Source organism: Pempheris klunzingeri, chromosome 2, assembly GCF_042242105.1.
Source record: "Pempheris klunzingeri isolate RE-2024b chromosome 2, fPemKlu1.hap1, whole genome shotgun sequence".
In the NCBI taxonomy this organism is placed as follows: domain Eukaryota; kingdom Metazoa; phylum Chordata; class Actinopteri; order Acropomatiformes; family Pempheridae; genus Pempheris; species Pempheris klunzingeri.
Genome location: NC_092013.1, coordinates 15,595,346 through 15,614,463, shown reverse-complemented (window position 1 = coordinate 15,614,463; position 19,118 = coordinate 15,595,346). Strand labels below are relative to the sequence as shown.

Below are 19,118 nucleotides of genomic sequence, written 5' to 3'. Positions count from 1 at the left end.
ACACACACACACATACAAACTTACACTTTAAGCAGACTAAGTCACTTCCTCACTTGGAGCAGCTGCAGGCTGACCTGCGCAGGATTAATTAACCCAGTAAATATGCAGAGATGTGCTCTCTAAGCCACTAGGAGACACAGGCTCGAACAGATGAAACTGTTGTGTTTTTAACCATTCAGCACCTGTAAGGTGGAACTCAGCCATGGTGGGGGCAGCTTTCCTTTAGACATAACTTGCACAGGCCACTCCTTTAATGATACATTGGTGATGGATATGAAAAGAGTTAGTTAAAGTTATAGAATTATAGTAAAAACAAATGTATCTTTCATCACGTTTACACATACATACATACATATTTCACCTTAAGTTGCTTTGAGAAAGAACAGCTTTTTCTCAAGATGGAGTCAGATACAGCCATGTTAGCATGTCTGTGAGGTGGTACTTTGGCACAGAACAGGGCTTGCTAACATAAGTACTGCTGAGATTATTGAATGCATATGTATGCAATTTATTATAATTTATTTTCACTTGATCATTGTGCTAGATCCACAAGACAATATGAACTTCACGATTGCGCTATAGGAAAATTGAGAGGATCATTTTAGTTATTAGTCTGTTAAGATATTTCAGCATGAAGCACAGTGGTGGACTGAGCCACCGGGTGACTGATGTCCACCATCTATTATTGACTGTACCAGTCCAGTTTCTACAAGAAATGAAGTGATCAATGCTGCAGATTAACAGCAGGACAAACTAAAACAAAATGCAAACACAAATAACAATAACTTTCCTTAACTTTGACCCTGAAAATAAATGTTTTGCCTAAATGCGTTTATGTATGTTTAGGTCTGACACGCCCCTGATCTACAAAGCCGTCCCCAGCTGGTTTGTTCGAGTGGAGCACATGGTGGAGAAACTACTGGACAACAATGACAAATGTTACTGGTAAGCTGTTATCTGAAGCGAGTGATAACCAGCTCGGTGCTGAGTCTAAAATACTGCAAGACAAGACAGACGGCAATCGCAGTCCCAAAACATTCAGTGCTGCGTTTCTGCTGGACTACGTCAAGTTGTGTGTCTCGGTCATAGGACTGATGGCTATCACTGGGCATAGTCATTTTAAATATGAAAATACTGGCCGTTAAATGCAAGAATGTTGCACGGCTTTTTGTTTATTTAGCATCAAATGAGGTTAAAAATCCTCTTCAAAGCTTTTTATTATGACACACAAGGGGCTGATGTTTTATAGAAAACATTAGCATGATGCTAATTATAATGGCACATTATGGAGAAAAAGTAAGCGTCAGCACGAAGGCTTCGTTAAGTGGTATTACCCCTGGTGCACCCAGTGCTCTTTTCTGAGCCACAGTAGCTGCCTCTGGTAATGGGACTGTCAAACTGAGATGAATGACTAGCCGCTAGGAAGGTGAAGACGCACAGTCACACATGTACACTGACCGGCACAAACGCACACACTGCTTTAAATTCTTATCTGAGGGTACATGTGTTATAAGTAATACAGGACCAGCATGTCCATACTGTATGTTTGTTAAAGTAATTAACAGTATTTGATTGTACTTTGCTTTGTTTTAAGTAAAATGTAGTTGCAACTATCATTATTTTCAACATCGATTTATCAAAAAAAACCTTTTTTTTTCAATTTTATAAATCGCTTCATCTGAAGTATCGAATTCTGTGTTTTTGATGTAGGCTACACATTGCTGCTCTTCTATTTTTTGTAATTGTGTTGTTGAGTTTTATGTATTATAAAAGACCCATCTAAGGATGGGCATTGCAAATTAGCGTAGGCTATTAATGCATTGGTGTGAGGCATCGGCTTCATACTTGTAACTACATAGTTGTCCCTAAATAAACCTTGAATAATTTTAAAAAAATGTTAGAAAATGGCAAACAATGGGATCTCAGAGCCCAAGGTGATGTCTTATATCAAATTTACTATCATAGAAAACTACATAAATCACCAAATAAGAGTATATAAGAAGTTTTAACCAGTGATCGTTGTTTGAAAAATGACTTGAAATGATTGCTCAAAATTCAGAATCTTTGTCATATAATTTTGACAACCAACTAATCGATGAATCGTTTCACCTCTGGAGTAGAATGCAGACAGATATTTGTGAACACGATGAAGCATTCATGTTGACTTTGTGCGTCACATTAAATTCATCATAATTTTGTAATTATAAGTTTAGTTGTTGTGCTTGGAGCGTCTTCAGAAAATTATTCATGTATACACACACACACACACACATTTCCTCCTAGTGTCTGTGTGGCTCCATACTGGAGGTGATGCTCTTATGCAGCTTTCTAATTAAGCTTATTCTCCAACCGTAATTATTTGATCTCGTTAAAAGAAGTTTTTTTTCTTTCTTTTTTGATTAGACTCCACATTCATACTAGAGTTCTAGTCTCTGGAAGATTGTCTGTCTGCCAATGAGGATTGCCAGTTCATCAGCATCTTAAAAAAAGCGAAATCCTTGCAGAGTTCAATACCTCCATATGAAGTTCACGCAAGCTGATGAGAGACTTAAGAGTCCACCAGAAAGCAAAGTGCTCAATACCATATCCTCTAAGTGATTTCTTCTTTTTAGCTCTCTTTGCTTAAATGGTGCAGTGCGGTACACTCAGGCGAAGTATCTATTGAGAAATTTCAGACTGATTTCTCTGTATGTCTGTCTGTCTGTCTGAATAGATTAAGGGCCGAATTAATGAGCGCTCACAAGAGGAGTTGGTCTCTTTTGAGGGGTACAGGAAGCTCGGTCACTGGTGCCTTTAGTGAGAAGAAAATGGTGGTTCTAAAATGACTGGGGTTGGATTCGGTTTGAACTAGTTTTTTTTTTTTTTTCTCCATCATTTGACTTTGCTTCGTATTTTTCTTTGTTTCAAATCCAACTGTGCCATTCAAAAATTCTTTGTCATTTTTGAAACAACAGTTCTTCTATTTCAGACAAAAGCAGACTTCTCATTTCTAGCTGATGACAGTTGGTTGGCTGAAATGACGACTGTTGCTAGCAGATTTCATCAGCTCTAGCTAGCTAGCGTTAGCGCCGTTAGTTGGTTGAAAATACCATTTCCAGCTGAGCTTTGTAATGTTTCAAGCTGAGTCGCTTTGAAATATGCACTTGGTGGCATCATACATGATACTGTGCTAAAAGACTTCATGTGTGAGGCATCCTCACCAGCTGGCGATCCATGTAAAAGACAATGACCTACAGAAAGAGCGTTGTTCTTGTATCACAGTCAAACTAACGTTACTCATATAATGAGGAAACTGTGCGGTCAGACTGTCTTATTCTGACATGGCCCTTGTTCCAGTATGTTCAGCTGCTTGGCCAACATATTGGAACAAGAAATTCAGTGATTTATTTTTTTGACTAATCATGATTCATATTTTCAGTTAAAGTAGGATGACATCTGACCAATGAGTTTGGCTTAGGTCGCTGCAGTATAAACTTCACCAAATCCAACAGCTGGACAGAGCAGCTAATGTTTGCCAACACTCTGAAATAGTAGCATCCAGGACCAGCTTCCACTAAGAAGTGAACTACAGAGTGGGTATGCTAGTTGTGATATAACCTGCCACTAGGAGAAATAAACTGTACACATTAAGCTAATTAGCCAGATATGCTAACATTTGCAGCTCACGTTAAGAGCAGGTAAACAGAATTTAAACAAACTCTCCTATGACCAACCAAGCTCTTCATGTAGGGAGGGCTGCTCTAAGTACATCCTGATGCACACTGCCTCAGCATATGGATAAATGCAAAGCTTGATTGGACAGTCACTGTTCAGGAGGAGGGGTTAAGGGGACAACCCATCGCCTGATTAGTTATGCTTTGGCCTTCGTCACCGTTTCTCTTTTTCTTCCCTCTGTTTTTCCCCATCTCCGTTACCTTTTTCATCATGCACACGCTCAGTCAGTGCCCTACCTGACCACAACCTCTGTCCCTCCGTGTCCCTCTTGTATCCATCCCCAGCGTCTCTGACTTATAATAGAAGCGTGCACATTAAACGACTCTTCTGTGCGTCTCGAGCACAAGACAGCACACTTTAAATTCTACATTTAGCTTGAAACAAGAGAGGGAGGGTAACGGGTGGAGGAGTGTTGAAGAAAAAAAATCATTAAATTGATATATTAGGGGCCTAAATAGAAATGCCTCCTACAAATGGGAATTGATGAACTCGTTGCTTAGCGCGTGGATCCTGACGACGATTTATACCCCTACCCCGCCCCCCCCACCCCACCCTGCACTGTTCTCCTGAGCAACACAGCCTGGCACAGCGAGAGAGGGGGACGGGAAAAATGAGAGGAAGAGATTGTGAGATAGTAGATTAAAGGTAGAAATCCATTGAGGCGAAATAGGAAAAGGGGAGAGCAGAAAAGGGGTACAAAGGAGGAAGATGCCTGGAAGGGAATGTTAACCTTTGCAGTTGAGCTTCATAAAGAAAGTAGCACAGTCTCGTTTTAGGCTAAAACGAGGAAAAAAGAGGAAAAGAAGCCAGCTCAATAAAGGAATACTAATAACGAATATTATGGTAATGGTTGCTCTTGTGAGAAAATGTAGTGCACTTTAAATTAACAGGGCATCTGCATGTCTTAAAGTCTGCAGTAGCTTAGAAGCTCATAACTCATAATGGGCAGGTGTAGATCAAAGCAAAAACTTAAATGAAAAATTCATTTTTGAATGGTTAATCAATCTATTCATTTTATATTGCCTATCCAGGTCGAGATTGCATTACTTTAATGTTGTTATATACTGCTGGAAAGTACTGAAAAATGTGAAATAATACTAAATAATTCTAGGTCATATCATCCTTACTGTTTTTCTATTGTATTTTCATACTTTGGAGGTTAGGACTGTGAAACAAGTATTAAATTGCATTCTACGTTGTAATGAAAACAAAAAATCTTAAAGTTCTGAATTTCATTTGGTGAACCCTGCAGAAACCCTCATTGAATGGCTCTGGGACAATTGGCGGTTGTATGTAGCATTTATATGAGGTTTAATCATGAGTATGTGGGCAAAATTCCTGTTATGTGTCATTCAAAAATTTTTTAAGTGGTCCTCCTACATACAGACTTGATTGTTTTCCTGTAAAATGACAACTGAGACCAGATCACACATCATGCTCTCTCATCTTTGCAGGGTTCCAGAGTTTGTGCGTGAGAAGCGTTTCGGGAACTGGCTGAGAGATGCACGGGACTGGGCGATTTCGAGGAACCGCTACTGGGGCACGCCAATCCCTCTCTGGGTCAGCGACGACTTTGAGGAGGTCAGGAAAACACGAAACGCAACAAATGCACGCTTGTTATGCTTTAATAGAGTACTTAATGCTTCTAATGTGTCTTTGTAGTCTGCAGAGATCACACAATTTGTCTGTGTCATGGCCAAATACCAAGACAGTTACTCTTTTCTCTGGGAGTTGATCGCAGTGTTGGCAGCACTCACAAATCAATCTGGGCAAAGCATGAGAGGGTATAATTGAAAAGTTGAACTCTCCATAACTCTTGCTTTTGTTTACCATAGAAGAAAATTGTAAGGGAAAAATATCTTGTGTTTTTCAAAGGACTGGTCTGCTGCGAGGGTGCAGAAATCCAGCTCCTCTCATAAATTGGCAAAATGAAAAATTTTCTCACTCACCTCTTTTTGACCCTCACATAATTTAGCATGATAAGGCTTTTTTCATGTGGGGGCTTGTGTAGGAGAGACTTTTTGGCAAGGCAGAGTGATGTGACCATGGTGTCAAACCAGGGAGTGTAGCATGACTCCGTACTGCATCAGAGTCAGCTCCCCTCAGGCACCATTACAGAGTGCCTCCGTAAAGTCAACACATGAATGATTCATTAATGTAAACAGCAAATAAACGCAAACCAAAATGTGTTTGGGTTCTCTTCATGCCGGTTAAGGCGACTTCAAAGAAAGGTCTTCAAGACAAACAGCAATCGAGGAGGGGACGGAAGACATGGAAAATAAGGGGAGGAGGAGGGGAAGACGGAATAAATTAGCTGGTGAAGAAAACAAGGAAGGGGGAAAAGTGAGAGATGAAAAGAAGAGGAAGAAAATAAAGGGAAGAGGAAAGAGAAGCAGACAGAGGAGAAGCCAGCCAAACTGTAAATGTTCTTGTGGTTATGGATGTTCATTGCCAAACCCGGCTGAGTGTGTGAAGTAGACTGAACTGAATAGAGATGTCAGAATTGGGTTGTTTGAGCGTTTGAAAAATGAAGTGTTGGTCCCCTGGCTGAAAGAGGGACAGCCAGCGACCTGCTTGCTGGAAATAGCATTGTGACTGTTTCCAGAGCACTCGCGCTCCCTGGTGCCTCCCTCACACACCCCTCAGCGGCAAAATCACACACCCAAAACTGAAGCTGTAAGCGTGCGGCTGTCTGTTTCTCTGTGTGTGGAAGTACAATTTCTGTCAATCTGTATTTTTTTCCTTTTTGTTCCCTCCGTCTCCGTCTCTGTCTTGTCTGGATGTGTTGCTTTTACTCTGTCGTCTTTTGTATCTAACTGTGGTGTATCAGGATGTATCTGGGCCATGTTACCTGGTGCTGTGGTAAAACTAGAGCAGAGCCTACAGGTTAATTCTCTGAGGAGACCAGATAACACACTTTACCATACTTTCTAAGACAAAGTTACTCAGGAAGTGTGTTGAAGTAGGCCTACTTTTAACTTGTAGTGTTTTGTGATAATTTAATACAAAAACAGACGGAAAAGTACATCAGATTTAAACAATTAACTTAAAATTAGTGAGAAAACAATTGGCTTTATTCCTGTGAATTTGAAGGCGTAGTTTGAAATTTGTTTTGCCTTTTTTGCCAAGAGTTAGATGAATACCACTGTTGTGTGTACAGTAAATACGAAGTTGCCACCAGCAGCCAGTTGGCTTAGGTTAGCATAGGAAGCTGTGTCTAAAAGTACCCAAAATCTGCCTGCAAGCACCCCTGAAGCTTACTGATCAACACTTTGCATCTCATTTATTTCATACAAAAAACAAAATGATTAAAACTAAACGTTTAACACAGAGTCTTTAGTGGTATCAGTCTTCTCATCATTAGCTTAAAGCTGACTGATATGATGGGATATTGTACAAGATCCCTTTCAAGGGAAATAAAATTCTCAAAATCTGCAATAGGCAACAAAGCTGAAATGATTAAAGAAACAGTGAGGGGGAAAAGGGGGGGGGGACTGAATGATGAATGAATGAAAAGGCCCTTGGGTGACGTTGGGTCAACTGCTCTAAAACAAAAGAGGTTTTATTTACAATAAGATAAAACAGCGAAAAGCAGCAACTCCTCACGTTTGAGAGGCTGGAACCAACACATTTTTTCTTGATATAACTGATTATAAAAATTGCCGGCGGTTGATTGTCTTTTAGATCACATATGATTTCAGCAATAATAGTTAATTTCCCGATCGAGGAAGTTTGTGACTATGCTGTTTTTTGATATTGCTGACTCAAGCAGTATTGTGTGTGTCTTTGTGTGTGTGCTTGTTTGTCAGGTGGTGTGTGTCGGGTCCATGGCTGAACTGGAGGAACTGACCGGAGTCAAAGTAACTGATCTGCATCGGGAGAGGTGAGTCACTGATCAAACACGGAGATTATCAGCCAACCACCTGAACGTGTACTCAGCAGTGTGCGTCTGCTGGGATAGTGTGATACCCTCAGATTCACAGGAAATGATGCGTGTGCTTGTGTGTGCGTGCGTCTGTGAATGAATTTGTCCATGTTAAATCTGCCCTCTGGCTCTCTAATCTGACCTGTCTGCGTGAACCAGACGGGTGTTGTGGAACACAGATCACTTTACTCTTCCGCTCTTCATCCGCTAATTACCTTTAATTACTTCCATGGGGTTGGCCATCTTGAATCGGCGGAGGAGGAGGAGGTCGCCCCGCGTGCTGCTCCTGTCTTAGGGTTGTATGTCCAGGGTTCCTGTGCAGGTCTAAAGTAATGAAAATGATTATGGAAATCTTCAAGATTAAAAAGAAACTCACCTAATTAAAAATTAATGATTAGTTATGTAGTGGTTTTTCAGATGTTTAAAACCCAGGTTGAAAAGTGCACAGTGGTTTGAGGCATAACTCTTTTTAACTGTAAATAATAGCTCCCATAAGATGACATTTAACAGGCACACTTGGAACTAAATGCATTTTGTACTAAGTTTAAGCTGCATAAGCATTTCTTGATTTTTATGGAAGATTCACACAGATTTTCTTCGCACCTGAGAGAGGATCGAATGAGTTCAGTGATTTGATTGAAATTTATTGCACATAGAATTCATCTGGCTTTGAATTATTTGATTGACTTGTGAAAATTGAGCACAAGAAAGTAGTCTCTTTACTTAGTAGAAAAATATATGGATCTCTTGTAACTAAACTGAGAGAGTGGCCAGTTGCCAGGGATAATGGCTCTGCCTGCATTGTAGCAAAGTGAACACTTTAGCAAAATCTTATGCATAGCATCATGCAAAAAACGACACATTTAACTACTCAAATTGTACTCAGCTGTGGCACTTCTTTTTGGAAAATCCCTGCGCAGCACTCTTCCAACTCTCTTTGTTAGCCTGAGTGCCATTAACTCTAGAAATGAGTGCAGAGTTGTAGCTGTAAGTGAAATTAGATTAACTCACCGTGGAAATATAATGTTGTTTTTTTGTTGTTTGTGTTTCTTTTATGTTCCCAGAATACGACTCAAGAAAGTTTCTATGCATATGGATTTAATCTTGAGTTGTGGGTACCTCACACAGGCCAACACTTTGTTACTACTACATAACCCAGGCTCATCTGTTTTTCTCAGCTTTAGCAACATTTCTGAAGAAACAATGATTTTCTTCATGGGCTGGATCCTTGTGAGTCACTATATGGAGTAAATGAATCCATATCCTTGAAGCATAAAGCAATAACCTTATTTTAGTGAGTGTCAGCACAACATGAGCACCACTGTTCTTTTCTGAACCTTATTCCCAGTGGTGAAAGATTATAAAATCATTGTTTTGGACTGCAGCCCTAAAGCCTATGGACCCATGGATCCATATGGTGTATAAATGTTTAAAAAGTTTCCCATGGCAGTAATAAACCTAAAATAAAACAGAACTGGTCAAATTGTTATTGCTGCCATTTGTCTCAACAGTTGTACCTCCTTTCTCTTTCTTTCCCTCCTTTTCTCCACACTTCCTCTCTCCCAGCATTGACAGTCTGACAATCCCGTCACGGTGCGGTAAAGGCGTGCTGCGGAGGGTTACGGAGGTGTTTGACTGCTGGTTTGAGAGTGGCAGCATGCCTTACGCCCAGGTCCACTACCCCTTTGAAAATAGGAAGGAGTTTGAGGACACTTTCCCAGCGGACTTCATCGCCGAAGGCATTGACCAGACGAGGGGATGGTAAGCTGTGGATGAACAGATAAGACGGACACAGGAATAGATGTAAAGAGGTTGACAGATGAAGCACAGAGACATGGAGAACTTCCCTGCTGACATGAGCAGAGCATGAATGGACGGATGGACACGAAAGCCTCACTAATTGATGGTTTTGAATTAAATGGAGTATCAAATTAAATAATGAAAAATGGCTGAATAGTACATGCATGAATTGAATTAGTACATTTGTTTTTCTCATTCCCACCACAAAGACTGAATGAATTGTTATGTTTTCAGTCCAACCACTTACCCTGACCTTGTGTACTATCTTTTTGTATCCTGCTGTAGGTTCTACACCCTGTTGGTGCTTTCTACTGCGCTGTTTGGCAGACCGCCCTTCAAGAATGTCATTGTCAACGGATTGGTTCTTGCCAGGTGAGACCGTGAACTTCTTAACAAATCCTCTTCTTTCTTTCAGCTGCAAATAAATAAAGGCTTGGTTTATACTTTATTTTTCTTATTGTCAACAAATGCTGTGAAAAGATCAACAAGAAAACCAACAATTCTTTTCCAATTTCCCCACACTGTCTGAGGCACCTGTTTGTTCCGACTGAAGACAAAAATCTTCACTGACCGATCACAAACATTCGCTTAAATGTTAAAAACACAGTAATTCATTAAACAGCCGGACACTGTTGTTTATAGATAGCATTTGTCAGGAGTAAGTGGTTCCTTTGTGTGAGACTATTTTTAGCCACAGATTGGTGTTCTAGTGAACATTTACCGTTTCAAACTGTTATGGTGAATGTGGGACTGACTCAAAATGAACTACAGTGCCCATGTTCATAGTAATGAAGGTGAACATGTCTGCCAGTGCAACAATGTGGCTCACTAATGTGTTTTAAGTAGATTTTTATGGAGGTCTAAGGCACAGAGGAATAAGCTGCTGTTTATCAGGCTTTGGCTACACAGGGCACACTACATGGCAGAATCTGTTTTTGGTTTCCGTCTTTAATAGCCTATTAAAGACGGAAACCAAAAACAGATCGTTGACAAAAAAAAAAAAGATACAGGATGTTGCCATCCTTGTCCTTTCAGTCAATTTCAAACACATTTCTGAGGTATTTTCTGAAGATTTTATTTTTTCCTGCCTTCCTCCTCTAGTGCACTGTTGGCCCTCCTATTTACCATTTACCGTTTCATTTCTTCTCCCTTCTTCACATGCCCATTCATCTCATAGTTTTTCTACCATTTCTTATAATCAGTATGGTATGTGTGCAGTAACATTTAGCCCTCAGAGCTGCTCTACAATAGGGCTACTTGTCCTCAGCCCCAGGGTCTAAATGCAGCACTGTGCTCACAGGCCTGCTGACCTGGAAGGACTAATTTGAATACCAAGTGCATGGTTTCTAACATGCACTTTTGTGCATGCATGTGTATGTGCATTAATGCCTTTGCCTGTCTCATTCCTGCAGCGATGGACAGAAGATGAGCAAGCGCAAGAAGAACTACCCAGATCCAGGATTGATAGTGCAGAGCTACGGAGCTGATGCCCTCAGGTCAGCTCTGTGCTTGAATGTGTGAGAGTGTGTTTCTGAAGCATGAATGCCTGTGTGCTGGTGGCAGGGCTCTGTGTGTTAACCTACCTTATGTCATTAGCATGGATGTAAAGGTTTGAATTACTGTCCACGCTTAGCTAGACACGTCCTTAGTCCTACATACAGTATAGACATACTCACGCACACTGTACATTCACATCCATACGCGCGTTGTTTTGCCTCATACATTCATTCCTTTGCCCTCAGCGCTACCACGGCCATATGGCCTAATGAATAAAGCACTGTGCAGTTGCGCCATATGCTCACATATGCACTGATGAAGAGTGAGCTGCTGAGATGAAGAGAGAAAGGTGACAGTCTGTTTCTCTTTAAGGCTTCCATTTACAATAGATCTTCTGTGCCCTAAAACTTAATTTACAGTATAGCTGTTCTGGCATAGTGAGCTCCATAGACATTTTTACTGCCTGTACTCTTCAATTACCGTAGATAAAAAATGAACCAGTGAGAGGCTGAAGTGTAGACTTCGGGGGCTTCTTGTCTGTCTTCATGTTGGCTCTTTTTAAAGTGCCAAAAAGTGTTTTGACCAACTGACGGTTCTGTCTATTCTGCATTTTATTTCAGATGTATTTTAGAGGTGCAATTAAAATCGCCCATGGCCTATTGCCCAAAGTTGCATCATGTTAGCTTGCTTCCAGAATCATCATCAAAACCTTTTCTAACCAGCCTGCACTGTGTGCTGATGCCTGCCACAGACTATTATATTGATACAGCATATTCGATTTTCTGTCATTGTCCTGTCAACAGTATGTTTAATTGGCTTTATTGAAGAGAAGAGATTAATTTGCACTGAAATGCTGCTGGTAAAATTAGGTCTGGTAAAAAATTTGAGCATATTGAAGGTGCATGTTTAGCCTAATTGCTAAAGCTAATCCAATCAAGATATGTTTGACAGCTGAATAGCTTTGAATTAAGGAAATGCAGCCAGCCTCACAGCTTTCCTGTAGTGGTGTCCGATAAGCGTCCTGTAGTTTATTGTAAATATGTAAATATATCCTAACTGACCCTGATACTAATCTTGCTTAGTGGCTTGGAACATTTCTATCATTTATTATAGAAATCAAATTTTGATTTGTTACATTGCCATAAATGCAGAAATCTGAATTGTAGTTGTACTGTATGTGGACCAACACTTTGAAAAAAAGTTTTGTAGGTACAAATTTTGTTTTCCCTCAATGCTCTTGATATGCAGTCCTTTATGGTGCATTTAAAGTAACTCTGGTGAATGTGAAACTGGGGCAACACCGCTCAGTTTTGCAAAGCTTATTCTGACTACCACTTTGTTTTTTTACGCCTCTCTGTCCTCAACACGAACACACATTCTTCACTTGTGCAGGTTGACTTACACACACAGCAAACAGCCTCATTCCCTCATACACATTTATGCGCTTCCACTCACTCATAATCAATCCTGCCACACTCCACTCCAACTCCTTCACTGTCTGTCTTTGTAGACTGTACCTCATCAACTCTCCTGTAGTAAGAGCAGAGAACCTGCGTTTCAAAGAGGAAGGAGTGCGAGATGTGTTAAAGGACGTCTTCCTGCCGTGGTACAATGCCTACCGCTTCCTGGTGCAGAACGTACAAAGGTTACACAAGGTACATATGTAATGAAGTGAATAAAAGGTCATCACTTATAGATATCTCATAATGTTCATTCAGCTTTTCCTGGTCTAAAAACCAAAGCACTGATTGATCAGTGGCACAAAAAGTGTCGCTAGTGCCATGAAATAATGTAGTTATAGTTGCCATAATACCTTTTATTACATGTCGTTTTCATATCCCTTTCCTTTGTTTTCTGTTGTCTCTCTACTGTTAAGTATTAGATTTTGATGATTTCATAAATGAATTTATTTATGTATTTATTCATGTATTTCTCTCTGTAAATGTTTATGACCTGTCTTAACATCGTGCTATTTGTTGCACTCCATCAGGCAGGGGAGCCTGTGTGATATTCTCCTGGAGAAGCACTCGCCTATTCAATTATATAACATTTCTCCAGTGAACAACAGATTTTTAAGAGTTCAATAACATTCAAATTTATAGATCGAAATATGTCAAACACAGACACACCCACAGCAACTGTGTATAGAAAACTGCAGTTATAACACTGTTTTCCTGTTGTTGGTGTCAGAATTGCTACAGAACTTGCTTTCCTTGTCTGTAGATGGCTCCCATTTTTTAGGTTAAGGTCCAAATGGCCACTTCCTCTCTCTTTCTTTCTCATATGTGGTGTAGTTTTCATGGTTTCAGCTGCCGAATAAAACTGATATTGTGTGTCCTTGTTCAGTTGAGCTGAAAAATGGTAATTAGTGCTAATACCTTGTGCGATTTTGTGTGCGTGCTTGTGTGCTTATGTGTTAGGAGGATGAGATTCAGCTCCTGTACAACGAAAACACGGCGAAGCAGAGTGACAACATCATGGACAAATGGATTCAGTCCTTCACACAGTCCCTCGTCCAGTTTTTCAAGGCCGAGATGGACGGTGAGACAGAAAAACTCAAAACACACACTGCTAATCTCATCTGGACAATGGTTACAAGGACCACTGCTTCATAGATTAAAATCCAGCCCCTTTGGCAACCCATTCATTGTGTGTCTATATTAAATGTAAATAAAGTGACTGTACCCTTTTTTTGCAGCTTACCGCCTGTACACTGTTGTGCCTCGCCTGGTCAAGTTTGTGGACATGCTCACCAACTGGTACGTCAGGACCAACAGACGTCGCCTGAAGGTAAGATAACATCTCTGAGACTGTTTAGACCTCATGTTACTTTGAAGATGCAAGATGCAGCTTATTGACAGCAGCGGTGACGTAGGGTGGCTCATTAGCACAGTATGTGGTAACAGCGGTTGTAGCACCATTTTTTCTTAGTAATTTTTTTTTCCCAAATTGTGTTTTACAAACATGCTTTAATTGTTAGCTGCTATTAGGTGTTTTCTTTGGATCAAGATAATAACACTGAGGCTCCTGAGCAGGTGAACACAGCTGAGACAATTAGACTCAGAGCCTCTCACTAAAAGGGAACTCGGTAAAATAGCAAACATGTTGCTGCTAAACGACAAAGTTGACACAGTTGAATAGATAGGTCAACACTAGCATTTTTTAACATACAGTATTTGGAAAAAACTAGAATATTGCTGTTGTGGCAGTTGCCTGACATCCGCTGCTGTTGTTGATAGCTCGATATTGCAATATCGCAGTTATTACGACAGCCCTATTGTTAGAGTGACGATCACTAGTTGTAGTAGGATCTGATGGCTCAAAAGCATAATTGTGTATTAATTAAGTGTATACTTGCACATGATGCTGGTCTGTATTGTTAATGTCCTGTATCTTCCTTTGTGTTGCTTTAAGCACATAAATTATTCATTTATTAATCATTTATTAACCGTGATTTAAGCTCCCACTAAATGTCTTCATCACTATCTCCCTTTTATTGTGGTTAGTTTGTGGCCCTTCTGGTTAACATTTGGTTGATGTGGCTTGGGGATACATGCACGGATGTCTGTTAGTGCACTTTTATCTTTTCACTGTTCCAAGGGGCCTGACTGTGTTGATGCATGTGTGAACTTTGTAGGGAGAGAGTGGCACTGAGGACTGCCTGTGGGCGCTGGAAACCCTCTTCAGTGTCCTGTTTTCCATGTGCAGGCTGATGGTGAGTCATACTGTTTCTACATGCAAGTGTGTGTGTGAGACTGAGGCAGAAAAGAGATTGTAAGGGGGAAATTTCTTGTGGTTAGATTTTGCTTTTGTGTATTCAAGACAAAAAGAAATGGTGCTGATATGGAAGAGGTTTGTGTGTGTGTGTGTGTGTGTGTGTGTGCGTGCGTGCTTGCATGACTATGAATAATTCATGAGCAGTAGGAGTTTTTATTTATAACACATTGAAGATGTTTGCATGTGAGGCGAGAGGCACGCTAAGAGCCAGTTAGCCTAACCCAGATCAATACAGATCAGCTGTGAGCGGTACAAATTAATTAGCTGTGGTTGAAACTGAGAATCACATTAGAAGTAGCCTCACTCTGGCACAAGTGTGTGAACTTTTGCACCATCTGAGAGAAAAAAGCTACAGTAAAAATGTGTTTTGTATTCTGAGCATCTAATAATGTTTTCTCTTCCTTTTCCTCTCATGTCTACTTGCGTTCTTCCCTCCTTCCCCTTAGGCTCCCTTCACACCCTTCATTACAGAGATGATGTACCAAAATCTGCGTCACCTCATTGACCCTGCCTCTGTCGAAGAGAAGGACACCGGCAGCATCCACTATCTCCTGCTGCCCCAAGTCAGGTTGGAAAAGTCCTTCAATAAAGCTCACATTTTGAGGGCATTGACGGCTTCATGCCGCTTTCGTTAAAATACATTTTTCCACCTCTCTGTGGCAAAAGAGCTCAGGGAGTTGTCAATATACATGTTAGCTAAAAGTAGCTGATGCGTCAGCGATGGTCAACGTGTCACATAGGTACACCTGTTTTCCCCGACTAGCACACGGTTTGTCCTTAAGCTTTTACAAATTATAGAGGAGAAGCTGAAAACGAGGATGTGCTTCATTTCAGCAGAGTTTTCCACAGTGTTTCATAGTGGAATCCTGCTGCCTTTCCTGAAATGCTGGGAGCCCACGCTAACATCAGAAGAAATGATTACAGTCTTATTTACTATATTAAGCTTTAGGGAAAATGATAGAGCAATTTGCACAGTGAGGACTACATATTTAATCTAGGATCTAAATTGATCATGAAACAAGATGCCTCAGGATCTGTCAGCTCACAACGTGACATTAATTGATCATCCCATCATATATTCGCTGCACAGTAACTATTTACACAGCACACCACAAAAATGATGCTACACTGAAGTTAGTTAGATAATCATAAGTCACCACCTCCACTAACTAATGTATTTAAGGAAAGCAGTGATAACAGCTTTTTTTTTCTCCTGATTTTTATTCTTCTATGTTGGGAAATTCCCCTTTTTCTTACCACATCGTCACCATGCAGCTCACACAGCAAACCCCCAATGTGTCAGCCCCTTTTCTCACAGGATATCCACTGCTGATCCAGAGCCTAATTAGTTTGAGTCTGAGTGCGTGGCCTTACTTTACCCCAGCCACATTACACTCTGAACTCCTCAGAGTTGAAGCTTTTGAAGCTCAAGAGCCCACAGTAGTTTCTAGATAACTTTCATGCTTCACACCAACTGTGTCTTTCCTCATCAGTCCTGCTGTTCACTGCTTCATCTTCTTATGTGTTATCAGTTTACACACTACCTCCAGATTTCCATTATAATAATTGTATATTAAACACGTTACTTTATGGGATTGATTGGTTTTGTAGATTTTTTCGAAAATCTACTCAGAAACTACTTGATGCAAAGTTCTTTGTTTCTGGATGATAAAAGTGAATCACAGACGATGCATTTACCACAGCGGTACAAAGTCAGGTCTAAGCAATAACCACGTCATCTGATATGGAGAAAGACGGTGAAATCCTCGTGCACAGCCTCCCTCAAGTGTACTGCTATCTTCTCTAAAATCAGCCGAACCTTGTTTGTATTTTTAGGCCAAAGCTGTTGATGCCATCTTTAGAGGGTGATCGGAGTGTGTGTACTTTTAGCAGAGAGCTGAAAATACCCACACAGACCTGCACAGGGCCTGTTTTATTGTCAGCCCTGCTAAAGAATATTGTTCACAAAATATGATTATTTCATTCCCTTCACTTTAATTACTTCAGTGCGTACAACGTGTGTGCCTCGATGGCTGATCAGTTTTATAATTCCTGGGAGGAATTTCTAATTGCCCAAACTTAATTGCATCATCTTTAACCATAAAAAAAGTTTTGACATGATTAAATATCCATTTGATTTAGCATAAGGAAAATTGTTTGTGTAATGGTTCATATAATCTCCCCTGTCACTTATGCAGCACTCAGTGCTGCTGCTATATTAGCCGCTTGTCCTTCCTGCTGTCGAATGGGACTACTTCAGCCTCCTCCCAGAGGTCAGCCACCAATCAGGTGGTGGGAACAGCTGCTCCTCTATCAACTCATTAAATGATTGGCCGTCCCTGGCGTCCTCTTCTCTCTCGTTTTACTCCACTGTTGTTCGCACACAAAGAGAAGCACAGGAGTGAATGAGCAAGCACACTACACACACACACACACACACACACACACACACACACACACACACACACACACACACACACACACACACTAATATCGCTATTATGCATGATTAACAGTGGCTGTGCAGCTCTAATTTTGATTCAGAGGTGGAAGCCTCAGCATCTTTTTTATTAGTGGATGTTCCTGAGTTAAACTTGGGCACAGATGGTTCTGAACTGTGTCTTTCTTTAGATGTGCGGTACTCACCTTGTCACGCTCTGTTATTGTTTTTCCTCTGGAGAACAGCAGTGAATTTTAAAACCACCATTAACCACAAGATGTAAAATGCTGCCTGTGAATTCTTGCAGAAATGCATTTGGACCCTGAATTTCCCAGAAATGTAATGATTCTCCTAAGACGATGGATTGTTTTGGCCATCTTGGTCAGGTGGCACCCACTACACTTGCACTAGTTTCACCGGGTAGACGACTTTTGGATCAAAACTTAGATAAAGTAGTGCTTAAATGCCCAGTTGTCTGCAATGTGACCCCAAACTGCTGAGTTAAGAGGTTTATCAAACACTCCTACTCTGACATTGTAATGCTTATGATGTGGTGGCTTAATTTTCTTTATGCGTATTTCTGTTTTTCAGGGAGAGTTTGATTGACAAGCGCATTGAGAGCGCTGTCTCTCAGATGCAGTCTGTGATTGAGCTGGGCAGAGTGATCCGCGACAGGAAGACCCTGCCCGTCAAGGTGAATTATCAGCTTTATCCAATCCATTCACTCACTCCAGTGTAAGAAGTGCAGTGCATTAAAACTCTGGGAAACAGGCTGATATTGGCTGTAGCAATTGGATGTCCAGACATGTTTGAGGTCGGCCAGAAAGCACTGACAAGTTTATTTAAAACTGTAAAGCATCAAGGGCATTACTTGTTCACAGTTTTTTTTTACAGGATCCCAACTAAACAAATAATGTGACTATATGCCTGTAACATTTTTGTATCTTGCAAATATCAGTGTTGGTATCTGCTTCAACAATCCAGCATCTAGTCTTTTCAGTACAGTGCTAGGAAGTCCTATTGCTCTCCTATAGATTTTCTACAGTTTGAATTATATCTGGTTGTGTCATATTAGTGCACTAGGTCAGGTATGTTGTGGGCATCCTAGTTGTGTTGATCGTGATGACATCCATAATTTTGTGCTTTTGGTACTGAAGCTATTAACCAGCTGTGATGTCGGTGTGTGTTTCAGTACCCACTGAAGGAGGTAGTGGTTATTCACCAGGACCCAGAAGCCCTGAAAGACATCCAGTCTCTGCAGAAATACATCCTGGAAGTAAGTACTGTCTTTTTTTTTTTTTTTTTTAAACCAAGAATACCCGTAATATGTGATAATTATGCTTTTTGTGCAGTCTTGAAGTTGCTCTGTTTCAAGGCAAGAGGTGCTGCTTCTTCTTCTCATTTTTCCTATAAGTGTTTCCCTGTCTGTGTCTGTGTCTGTGTCTGTTTTGATCGGTACTATTAAATTAACGAGTTAAAGAGAATCATCCAGATCGAGGTGTACAACAGAGGGAGCACATCTTCATACAGCATTTGTATCCTCAGCTGTAATTAAAGTTTAATCTGTTTATGTTCTTCATAATCACAGTTATATGCATCATTATCATATGCACCAGAAAGTACAGATGAATTACAGAAGTTTGTCGAGTCCGTTCGGGTGCTATCCAAGAGACTGGAAAAATGACTACACTAACATTAGACAGTCTAATTATCTTATATAATTCAGTACAGGAAGCTGTTAAACTGGCATTATCCCTTTTGTCTTCAGGTTTGATTTTCCACCAACAAAGCTCAAGAGGTCAATGCTGTTCCACAGCTGACTCAGATAACCTCACTAGAACGCCTCAATCTTTTGCATAAAGTCTTACAAGGTGCCAAGCTGAGAAATTAGTGATGCATCTTACATGGAAAACAAATCCTGGCTCTTGGTCCTATATGATGCTGAGCAGGAAAATTGACAAAACG

The 19,118-nt window shown here is 40.5% G+C and overlaps 1 protein-coding gene across 1 annotated transcript in view; it reads left to right on the top strand.

Moving 5' to 3' along the window:
* The window catches only part of iars1 (isoleucyl-tRNA synthetase 1), a 51,381-nt gene that overhangs the window by 17,140 nt on the left and 15,123 nt on the right, over window positions 1-19,118 (top strand). Inside the window, exons 13-25 of the mRNA XM_070840575.1 lie at window positions 847-945; window positions 5,169-5,295; window positions 7,524-7,597; window positions 9,206-9,400; window positions 9,725-9,811; window positions 10,852-10,935; window positions 12,447-12,591; window positions 13,357-13,477; window positions 13,635-13,726; window positions 14,574-14,651; window positions 15,160-15,281; window positions 17,745-17,847; window positions 18,346-18,429. Coding sequence (XP_070696676.1) covers window positions 847-945; window positions 5,169-5,295; window positions 7,524-7,597; window positions 9,206-9,400; window positions 9,725-9,811; window positions 10,852-10,935; window positions 12,447-12,591; window positions 13,357-13,477; window positions 13,635-13,726; window positions 14,574-14,651; window positions 15,160-15,281; window positions 17,745-17,847; window positions 18,346-18,429 — 1,411 coding nt within the window. The remainder of the gene's footprint in view (window positions 1-846; window positions 946-5,168; window positions 5,296-7,523; window positions 7,598-9,205; window positions 9,401-9,724; window positions 9,812-10,851; window positions 10,936-12,446; window positions 12,592-13,356; window positions 13,478-13,634; window positions 13,727-14,573; window positions 14,652-15,159; window positions 15,282-17,744; window positions 17,848-18,345; window positions 18,430-19,118) is intronic.